The sequence below is a fragment of the Ranitomeya variabilis genome, chromosome 1 (genome assembly GCF_051348905.1).
Source record: "Ranitomeya variabilis isolate aRanVar5 chromosome 1, aRanVar5.hap1, whole genome shotgun sequence".
NCBI lineage: Eukaryota > Metazoa > Chordata > Amphibia > Anura > Dendrobatidae > Ranitomeya > Ranitomeya variabilis.
The window spans coordinates 1,105,676,922-1,105,688,724 of NC_135232.1; the positions used below are offsets into that span (position 1 = coordinate 1,105,676,922).

The 11,803-nt window shown below is 40.1% G+C and overlaps 1 protein-coding gene across 1 annotated transcript in view; it reads left to right on the top strand.

The window, feature by feature from the left end:
- Window positions 1-9,365, top strand: part of LOC143793294 (proton channel OTOP1-like) — a 96,071-nt gene extending 86,706 nt beyond the window's left edge. Inside the window, exons 4-7 of the mRNA XM_077280144.1 lie at window positions 975-1,033; window positions 2,939-3,069; window positions 7,432-8,360; window positions 9,081-9,365. Coding sequence (XP_077136259.1) covers window positions 975-1,033; window positions 2,939-3,069; window positions 7,432-8,360; window positions 9,081-9,251 — 1,290 coding nt within the window. The 3' untranslated portion in view covers window positions 9,252-9,365. The remainder of the gene's footprint in view (window positions 1-974; window positions 1,034-2,938; window positions 3,070-7,431; window positions 8,361-9,080) is intronic.
- Window positions 9,366-11,803: the final 2,438 nt, after the last annotated feature.

Below are 11,803 nucleotides of genomic sequence, written 5' to 3' on the forward strand. Positions count from 1 at the left end.
TCATCCCCTCCTTCTTCAACTTGACTGTTAAGGGTTTTCATTAATGTGCGGGTCCAAGTGCAATGTATGTCATTTTGCCTTTGACAAAACACGCACATTTATCATCCCTTAGAATATTCAGTACACCATCGATTCTTTAATTAACTACGATTCCAAATACGTGGTTTATTGTATTGCCTGTGTGACCTGCAAAATCTATTACGTTAGGCAAACAATCAGAAGGGTAAAACAGAGAATTGCAGAGCACGTAGCCAACATCAACAGTAAAAATGGGGCATATTCTGGAGCATGTAAACACTTTGTCTCCCTTCACAATAGTGACTTATTCCATTTTTCTCCTTCCTCCTCCTGATTTGTTAATATCTTAACTGATGAGACTATGGCCCTGATTATGATGTTTGATCCTGCTTTTTGTCCAGTTTTTGGTTTTCTGAAGTGCTTAATTTGAACTAAATTCTTCTCTTTGTTTGCACATGTTTTTGTCTCTATTTTATATATGTTTGCTTGTTTTTTTTAAATGCTTTCCTTTGTAGGTGTGATTATTTTTTTTCCAGATATTTGTGGTCGAATCATTAGTTGTCACTTTTTAAAAGTAGGAGAAATTATGTGCAAATATTATCCAGTCCCCCCATAGCATTTTTTTCTGGTAAGCCAAAGATTTTTGAGCAAATTTTAGACTTGTGTGCAACATTTTAACCAATTACGTGACACTTGCGCTCTAATAAAGAGCAAAAAAATCCCAATGACACAGAAAAAAAGAGTATTTTTTATTTTGGGCCAAAACCATTAGCTGGTTTGAAGACTTTGGCACAAAAAAGTAAAAAAAAAAGTGACTTGAAAAAAGTCACAATTGATGATTGACCCTCTGTTTTTTTTATTTTTGTTGCTTTCCTTGTGTTCTCTGCAGCTGCTATTGTGCTTTCCAATGTATATATAGTATATCTGATAAATAATAATGATGCGTTTTATTGTAGGTCTACTTTTTATGGTTCCATTCCAAAGATATGATCCAATCATTTAAAACACTGGAAAGGTAAATGAATAACACATTTTGGAGATTATATAAGACGATGATTGTATGGACTCATTTACAGCCTATACCAACCTGCATGTGTAAAAATAAAAAACTGAGACTGAGTCAACAATACTTTATCTCGATGCATTGTCCCTGCGCTCTCTCATCCCACTCTCCTGTTTTATGGCTCCTCCTGTTTGTAGGTTCTAGACAGACTTTACGCAGTGTTTGTTCTATTTCAGTCTGGGAGGAGAAAAAAAAGCTTAAAATTGGGTGACCTCGGAAACCACCGATCAGCTCAATCTTGGGTGCATGGCGCTACTACTATTAAGTCTCCATTCCCTTCATTTCATTTTCAAGGAGTCAGTAGTTGATTTCTACATGCAGAATCCCATAGGAACCAACATTGCTTTGCATCCGGAAGCCATACTTTTGCACTTCATGACCAGAACCAATATGATTAACAAAGCAACTTGAAATCCCATGGAAGCAGAACCGTCAAAATAAGCATCAGCAGACGCCAATATCATGGGTGGGAGAATCTAGAACACTGGAAAAACATGGAGACTGTTGACTTTGGGCAGTAGACGATCAACTATTTCCGTTTAGTCATATTCTAAAACAAAACAATCGTAGACAAAAGAATGTCATTGGCATGTAGTGTCATCAACCATCACGTCACCAGCAAATGTCCCGTTGGACAGAGTATATCTCTTTCACCGATACCTCTTGTTTGATCAGTACTTTGTTTGTTCACCTGGCTGGCATTTCAGCCGACTATTTCACTATAGTAAATAATGAGCTAAGTTTATTTCCATCATAGACTGGTCTACAGTATAAGTCTGATAGATGCAGCACCTTCCTGTGGAACAGGGGCACCCTTTCCCACCTCTGAGTACTTTTGCTTTTACATTTTTATATCTCACCAATTCCGGACTGGGCCATTTACCACCATTCTTGAGCAGGCACATTTTTGGATTTTTTTGGTACATGCGATCGAAAGAGCTGTACAATCTTTGCTCATTCAGATATTTTTGCATCTTTTTTACAATGGTGCTTCATTTTTACGTCATTGCCATACTCTCTTTTTTATCTTTTTACCTTTATTTTTCCATGGAATCAATGGTGCTATATAAATAAATAATAATAAATACTACTACTACTACTACTAACAATAATAATTAATAATAATTTGGCGATATCAGTGGGAAAACAAAATAAATAAGTGTCTGTTTTTCACATGGTTTTGATTTTTTTTACCACATGACGTCACTAAAATACATTTAACAATGTGATCCCTTTTCTATATTAATTATTTGAATATATCAAACATGTTTTTTTACGTGGGCAGAGCTAGTAATAACAATCTGGACTTTATGTATTTTTTACCTTCTTTTTATTTATTTACATATTTATTTATTTTCCATTTATTTCACCTTTTGTGTCCCCCATAAGTCATAAAAGACCATTCGGGGAATTTCAATATTTTTTTTTTTTCATACCTGAGTTCCCCTGTAACTGGGGCTGCTATATATTTGCCCCAGTTACAGGGGAATTGCCGCCTCCTCCTGGCTGTATAGCAGAACTGACCTTTCCTAGGCCCGGCAATCACATGACCACTGGGTCAGGAGGAAGAAGCGTTGTTAGCGCTTCCTATATGCTGTCTAATGGGAGTTTGACTGTATTAGAGCAGTGTGCAGCTGCTTTATAATGCAGTGACATTTTAGGACATCACTGAAGGGTAGAACGTGGACCCACCTGGACATTTAAGGACTATCGGTGGTTCAGTAGTAGATAAGCTGGTCCAAAAGTACTGAAGACAAGTTTTGAGGGCAAAGAATAAAGTATGATGTGTAGATCAGTTCTTCCCAGAGAAAGTCAATTTCTCGTTAAACCCATGGACCTTTGTGATTTCTGTTCTAGGTTTGGTCTGATCCACGCGGTGTTTACAAACCTTCTGTTATGGGTTAATGGAGTTTTAACAGAGTCCAAGCACCAGCTGAATGAACATAAGGAAAGACTCATTACTCTTGGGTTCTCGAATATAACAATGGGTAAGAATTAAGAAAGCTATTGTTGCCACCGCTGTTAAAACAACAGTCCCTGTCCTCAGTGAGGCTCACAATCTAATTTCCCTATTTCAGACATACTTGTGCCAAATTCATAGGAAGACCTTTTGGGGTGTGAGAGGAAACCAGAGCACCTGGAGGAAGCCCGTGCAAACACAAGGCGAACATAAAATTCCATGGCAATGTTGTATTTTGGGTTGATTTGAACCCTTGACCCTGGTTCTGAAAGACAACAGTGCTAACCACTGAGCCCGTTCATGAAAGAATAGTCTTATTTTTTAGTATTTTCACTAGTGAGTAACATGCAAATCTAGAAGGAGGGATTGATGAGTGGCTGCACCAGGAGTTGTGTGCCAGTGAGAAACCGACTAATAACTCTGCCTTGGACAGAGTACATAGATATAAAATAGGGCAGATAAGTGATTATGAATTTAATATGAATTACCCAGATATCCAGCTTGCTTCTTACTGTATCTTTCCTGAGTCAGATTCCGCCTTTGGCTTTCTTGATATATATGGTTAATCCCAGGAGCAGACCACGACCCATGTGCAAAGATGGCGACTGAACCCTCAAGCTTTCGATGGCAACAAACCACAAAGATTGGAAAATCTTGTACGAAAAGCATTAATGCATTGCACATATTAGAAAACTGCAATGAACCGGCACCACAACAACAATAATATAGGATGATGTGCCATGCACCAAAACAATGTATGACTTTAATGTTAAATGGAAGAGAATAGTGTATAACAGGCACCAAACATCCATAACAATTCAATCAATGTAATATCAGAAAAAAATGAAAAGAATGCTTTATTGATACCAAACGCATAAACAAAATACACATACACAGTAAAATCATTAAAAAAGGGCAAGAAAATAGTGAAAGAATACCCTTATACAACAAAGCACATTTACCATGTCATAATAGAAAAGGCTAAAGGCGCAAGATTAACCCATAGCAATAGTAAATACACACTTGTATAATTATTATAATTATTTATTATTATAGCGCCATTTATTCCATGGCGCTTTATATGTGAGGAGGGGTATGCATAATAAAAACAAGTACAATAATCTTAATCAATACAAGTCACGGCTGGTACAGGAGGAGAGAGGACCCTGCCCACGAGGGCTCACAATCTACAAGGGATGGGTGAGGATACAGTAGGAGAGGGCAGAGCTGGTCGTGCAGCGGTTTGGTCTATCAGTGGTTACTGCAGGTTATAGGCTTGTTGGAAGAGGTGGGTCTTCAGGTTCTTTTTGAAGGTTTCCACGGTAGGTGAGAGTCTGATATGTTGTGGTAGAGGGTTCCAGAGTAGGGGTGATGCGCGGGAGAAATCTTGTATGCGATTGTGGGAAGAGGAGATAAGAGGGGAGTAGAGAAGGAGATCTTGTGAGGATCGGAGGTTGCGTGCAGGTAAGTACCAGGAGATGAGGTCACAGGAGGAGGAGACAGGTTGTGGATGGCTTTGTATGTCATGGTTAGGGTTTTGAACTGGACAGAGGGGAGAGGCTGGGGAATAGTGGGGGGGCAGGTGGATTAGTCGGGCAGCAGAGTTTAGAATAGATTGGAGGGGTGCGAGAGTGTTAGAGGGGAGGCCACAGAGCAGGAGGTTGCAGTAGTCAAGGCAAGAGATGATGAGGGCTAGGACTAGGGTTTTTGCAGATTCTTGGTTGAGGAATGTATGGATCCGGGAAATATTTTTGAGTTGCAGTCGGCAGAAAGTGGAAAGGGCTTGGATATGTGGTTTGAAGGAGAGATCAGTGTCAAGGATTACCCCGAGGCAGCAAGGTTGTGGGACTTGGGAGAGTGGGCAGCCATTTACTTTAATGGATAGGTCTGTTGGGGGAATCACGTGAGATGGGGGAAAGATGATGAATTCTGTTTTGTCCATATTAAGTTTTAGAAATCTAGCAGAGAAGGATGAAATAGCGGACAGACATTGTGGGATTCTGGTTAGTAGGGTGGTGATATCTGGTCCAGAGATGTAGATCTGTGTGTCGTTGGCATAGAGATGATACTGAAAATCATGGAACTCCAAAGATAAAAGTCTAAGGGGGTCAGATCGGGAGACCTTGGTGGCCATTCAACTGGCCCACGATGACTAATCCACTTTCCAGAAAACTGTTCATGTATGAATGCTTGGACCTGACACCCATAATGTGGTGGTGCACCATCTTGCTGGAAAAACTCAGGGAACATGCCATCTTCAGTGTATAAAGAGGGCAACACATCATCATGATGGTCGTCGTGAGCCAGTTGAATGGCCACCAAGGTATCCCAATCTGACCCTATTAGACTTTTATCTTTGGGGCCATCTGAAGGCAATTGTCTATGCTGTGAAGATACGAGATGTGCAGCATCTGAAACAATGGATACTGGAAGACTGTGCTAGCATTTCAAGAGTGGGAGAAGAGGGTTGCATTGACAATCTCAACACAGTGGGCAGCACTTTGAAAACATTTTATAAGTGGTCATAAACTTGTAAATAACTAATGAAAGAATAAAGTTATGCTAAAACCAAGCACACCATTGTTTTTCTTGTGAAATTCTCAATAAGTTTGATGTGTAACATGACCCTCTTCCCATTGGAAAAAATAAAGTTGGATCCAAAATGGCCGACTTCAAAATGGCTGACATGGTCAACACCCATCTTGAAAAGTTTTCCCTCTCCCATATACTAATCCATTTTATTTAGGTGTATCCATATAAATAGCCCACCCTGCACAAACACTAAATAGTAAGTGTTCGTGAACTGTAAATGAACTGATACATGGTTTTCTAAATATTTTAAAAATATAAATCTGCAAATTGTAATGTACATTTGTATTCAGCCCCCTGAGTCAATACTTTGTAGGACCACCTTTCACTGCAGCTACTGCTGCAAGAGTTTTTGAGTCTGTCTGTGCTTGCTGAAGAAAAGCCTCCCCACAGCGTTATGCTGCCACCACCATGTTTGGTGGTGGGGATGGTTTTATCAGGGCGATGAGCAGTGTTAGTTTTCTGCAACACATAGCGTTTTGCATTTAGCCCCAAATAGTTCTATTTTGGTCTCATTTGACCAGAGGACCTTCTTTCACATGCTAGTTGTGTCCCTTACATGGCGTGTTGAAGAAGCTGCTCTGTTCAGATGAGACCAAGGTGACACTTTTTGTACTAAATGCAAAGCACTATGTGTGGCAGAATACTAACACTGCATATCACCCTGAAAACATCATCCCCACCATAAAATGTGGTGGTAGCATTATACTGTGGGGATGCTTTTCTTCAGCAAGGACAGAGTTGGTCAGACTTGATGGGAAGTTGATTGATACAGGGCAATCCTGGAGGAAAACCAGTTAGAGGCTGCAAAAGAATTGAGACTGAGGTGTAGATTCACCTTTTGGCAGGACAATGACCCTAAACATTCTGCCAGAACTACAATGGATGGTAGAAACAGACCCCAAAAGACTTGCAGCGCTAACTGCAGAGAATGGTGGTCCTACAAAGTATTGACTCAGGGGGACTGAATGCAATAACACGTCACAATTTACAGATTTATATTTTTTAAATATTTTAAAAACCATGTATCATTTCCTTTACACTTCACAAACACTTGCTAATTAGTATTGGTATAAAAAAATATAGTAAAGTTTATGGGGTATGAATAAATTTTCAAGACTCTGTACACACTAGTGACACACATACAGCACATGACATGACCCATAAACACTGCTCACACATAGAACATAACCTGCATGCGCACCACTCATGTACAAGATTATGTTGTATCCACACGTAGGACACATGCCGCATCCACACCACTTACATATAGGACAAATGCCCCATGTCATGTAAACCATATATACACTGTACACATGTTGCATCCACAATACTTGTAGAACGAATGTCACATCCACATCACTCACGTAAAAGACACAAGACGCTTCCACACCACATAAATACTGTGGAAATGCTGCATCCACACCGCTGATACATTGGGTACATGCCACATACACACCATTCACACATTGGACACGACATCAGATATAGCGATGAGTGAATGTGCTCAGATAAAGTATTATCCAACCATGCTCCTGTGCTAAACGAGTGTCTTCGGTGTGCTTGAATAATATGTCCGAGTCCCAGTGGTTGCCTGTCTCGCGGCTCTTCGACACCCGCAACACATGAAGGGATTTCCTAACAAACAGGTAATCTGTGCATGTGTTGCATAGATTTTGCATGTGTCTTTAAAGACAGGAGTAGACACATATTGTTGCACAACGGTAATGCATTCTTTATCTGCATATAAAAAGTGCTTTCACAACTTAATTCTATTTTCTTGTCCTTTTTTTTTTTATAGATGACCATACACCGGAATGCAATTGCACATCCAATGTATGCTCCATCTTTTCAGAAGGTATATACTATCTGTATCCATTCACAATTGAGTACCACATATTGTCCTCCACCATGCTCTACGTCTTATGGAAGAACATTGGGCGCACCGTGAAGCATCACCAGCAGAAGATCCACTTCAAGTTTCATGGTATCACAGCTGGCACAATTATGGGCCTGATCGTTCTCACGACCACCATTGCCGTCTTGGTTGTATATCTCATTCAGATTGGAAGATCGAAGACCAGAAGTGAACTGGCCCTCACCATGTTCTACGTCTTTGCCATTATAGTATTGACACTTATGTGCACGGCAGGTATCATTGGTCTTTTCATTTACAGACTGGAAAATAAGTCCTTGGATAAAACGGAAAGTCCTGCTAAGAAACTGGACTCGGATCTTCTTGTTGGTTCTGCGTGTGGTTCTTGGCTCATCTCTTGGGGTTCTATCTTGGCTATTATCTGTGCTGAGACTCACCCTGATTATTCTTGGTACAACTTACCTTATTCTATCCTGGTTATCATCGAGAAGTCTGTTCAGAATCTGTTTATAATTGAGTGTATACACCGTAAGGAAGAAGAGGAACCTATGGATAGCCGGGCCATTGAAAGGATATTTTCTCTGTCTGGTAGAAGCACATTGTCCCTCAGCCCTTCGTATGAGGTTGTCAATGAATCAGTCACTATTTGCAACAAGGAATTCCCTTACATGTCCAATTCGGAACTGTCTCTGGGAGAAGCCTCCTCAGAAGACAAAAAGAATCAAGAAAACAATAACTCTATCAGACTTGCTCCATCCATTATGGCTATACAAGCTAACAGGTCGGCAAAACTCAACAAGAAACGGAGAATTCTCAAAAACATTGCAGCCTTCCTCTTCCTCTGCAACATTTCGGTAAGTAGTTTTCCTTCCATAGCCATGATCAGAGGTGCAAAATTTCTGCTTTTGTTCCGTTGACTTTTTTCTGCAAGTGACTGCGCCATAGTATGTAAAATCAATCTGTTCTACATAATGGGCTGCATTTTTGGTGCAAATTTGACTCACACTGTGTTTTTATTTTTTTTGTGGGTCATAAATACTGGAATTCTGCACATAAAAAAAAAAATGACATCCCTTACATGCATTTATTCAGGCTCCTCATAGAAGTACCAAACGTACCAAGACATGCACAGTTCAACAGCATCTTAAAGGCACAGGGGGCATGAGTTTTAATGATGTCACATCCACTTTGCTCAAACTGTTAAATGCAGGAGGGACAATGAGGAAATATCAAAAGTTAGTTGGGCAGAAATTTAATTTAAAGGAATCTTTCAGCAGGCTCAATCCTCGTAATCCATCTATATGGGCATGTCTTATTCCAGAGAAATCAATTTTTAAAAAAATATGTAAATGAGTTGTTCAGATTTATGGGCTGGACATAAATCTCCCTGAGAATCTGCCTCCAGAGCTTAATTTAAATGAAAGGAGGCGTTACCAGTGGTCCATAAACACTACAGTGCCACAGGCCCACAATGATGCTACGATTGGAGAAACACTTTGAGATAAATATATGCAATGATGTGTTATATTTCTTTTATGTAATCTGAAATGTTTTTTCTATATATTATTTCACAGCTTTGGATCCCTCCAGCATTTGGTTGCCGCCCCCAGTATGACAATGGCCTCGAAGAAGTTGTATTTGGTTTTGAACCCTGGATCACAGTTGTCAATCTCGCGATGCCTTTCTCCATCTTCTACCGTATGCATTCAGCCTCTTCATTATTTGAAGTCTACTGCAAGGCATAAACATGTAAAAAAAAAAAGAAAGCAGCAAAACGTGGCCTAAATGAACACAAAACTTTTAGTGTGTCACACTATCGGGGTGTACTTATCCAGGTCACTGAAATTTTTGGAGTGGGTGTGAGGTCAAATCTGACTTTCTTGGAAACATAAGCCAAGTGACAATCTTATATTTTGCACATTATCTTTATCCAATTATAAATATATAGAAAGTAGTTAAAACATTTCCAAGTATAATGCACAAATATTGAGTCCTGGTTATCTGTACTGATTTTTTGTTTTATTAAATGAGTTATTCAGGATTGGGAAAAAAGGCCACTTAAAAGAATGAGACGAGCTACATTACTGGACACAGCTCATAGACAAAAGTGGCAGTATATCTGGAAAATTACAAAACCTTTTTTAACCAATCCTGGTCAACCCTGTGTAAGGTCATATTGTAAAGTGATGAATCTTTAGGATTTGAGATCACTTTATGGTCTGTGGATATGAGACTTCTGGGACCCGAGCTGATCCTGAGAATGAAGAGGCTTCCATTTACCTGAGCAGAGCTGTGCGGCAAGGCTATTTCACGGCAGGTCTCCTTCGCGGCAGGTCTCCTGTGCGGCAGTCTCCTTCACGGCAGGTCTCCTTCGCAGCAGATCTCCTTCACGGCAGGCTTGTGTGGCAGGTCTCCTTCGCGGTTGGTCTCCACAGCAGATCTCCTTCGCGGCAGGCTTCTTGTGTGGCAGGTCTCTTTCGCGGTTGGTCTCCACAGCAGATCTCCTTCGCGGCAGGCTTCTTGTGCGGCAGGTCTCCTTCGCGGTTGGTCTCTGCAGCAGATCTCCTTCGCAGCAGGCCTCCTGTGCGGCAAGTCTCCTTCGCGGTTGGTCTCCGCAGCAGATCTCCTTCGCGGCAGACTTCTTGTGTGGCAGGTCTCCTTTGCAGAAGGTGGATGGGGCGTCACTGTGCAGGAATATACAAAGAATGGGAAGCTACGCTCAACTAAAATTGGAGCCCCTTCAATCTTAGGATTTTGGGGTCCCAGAAGTCCAACTGACACAATCATAAAATGATTCCATATCCTAGATATGCGCCATCACTTTACAAGATGGCAATGCATCTAATGTATCCATGATCTGTGTGTCTTGTGTTAGATCAAGTACCTTTGTAGGTACAAGCACATTTTTTTTTTTTACACTGTATGTTATTTTGTTATCATATGTTGTTCACGTTAAATGACTAATTACTTGGATGGGTTTTATGCCCCTGTGCCCAGGTTGCCCTCATATTTATGCCCAGTTATCCAACATTTTTCTCATCTCCAGACTTCATTATTGGTTAATAAAATCAAGTATGAAAAACAAAAAAATAAAAAAATTGATTTTTCCTATAATGTGCTGTTTGGAGTATCAGAATAGTTTCCTTATCATTTTTCCATGAATTGTTTTCCTATGATTATTTAACTATGTGCCAAAAACATAGACATACTGTATATTTACTTTTTCTCAACTAAGGCCTCATGTAAGAAGGCTTACAATGTGTGTTACAGGCCAAAATACTCACAGACTGGGACACAGCTTTGGAAGGTGACAGGGTATGTTTTGTAGTGTCAAGGGAAGGCATCAACAAACTGCCTTGCCTTGGCCAGGGTAGTAAGAATAATTAGGGCAGGAACTTGAATTTTGACCCGGATGAAGAAAAGCATGTCTACGAGGCCTCATTCAGACATCCGTATTTTTAAAATCCGAGTCTAGCTTTCATGTGTTATCCGTTGTTGTCATGAACCCATTGACTTGCACAGATCTTCCCTACCTGATGACATATTTTAGTGGGATTTAAAAAAAAAAATAATAGGTCAATACTGCTTAAAAGTTTTAGTCAAGTGTTGAAAAAATGCTGCAAAATAACTATGCTTTCAAAAATAGGAATGTTAAAAGTTTATTTTTAACAATCAACAAAATTCAAAGTGAATGAATAAAAGAAAAATCAAAATCAAGTCAATATTTGATGCTACCACCCCTTTGTCTTCATCTATTCTTCAAGATACACTTGCACAGCTTTTGAAGGAAAAAGGCAGGGACGTTCTTCCAAACATCTTGGAGAACCAACCACAGATCTTCTGTGGATGTTGCTTGGCCAAATCATTCTGTTTCTTTATTTAATCCCAGACAGACTGGATGATGTTGGGATCAGGGCTCTGTGGGACCAAAATCATCACTTTCAGGACTTCTTGTTCTTCTTTACGCTGACGATTGTTCTTAATGACATTGACTGAATGTTTGGGGTCGTTTTCTGGCTGAAAAAAAGCCAATTAGACACCTCCCTAATGGTATTACTTGATGGATACATATCTGCCTTTATTTCTCAGCATTGAGGACACCATTATTCTTGACCAAATTTCCAACCCTTTTTGCTGAAATGCAGCCCCAAACTTGCCAGGAACCTCCATCGTTCTTCGCTGAAGTCTGCAGACAAATATTTCACATTTTGACTCATCAGTGCTGCCATTTTACTGTGCTGCAGTTGCTATGTATTTGCGTATAGTTGAGACGTTGGTCTTGTTTACACTTTGAGGG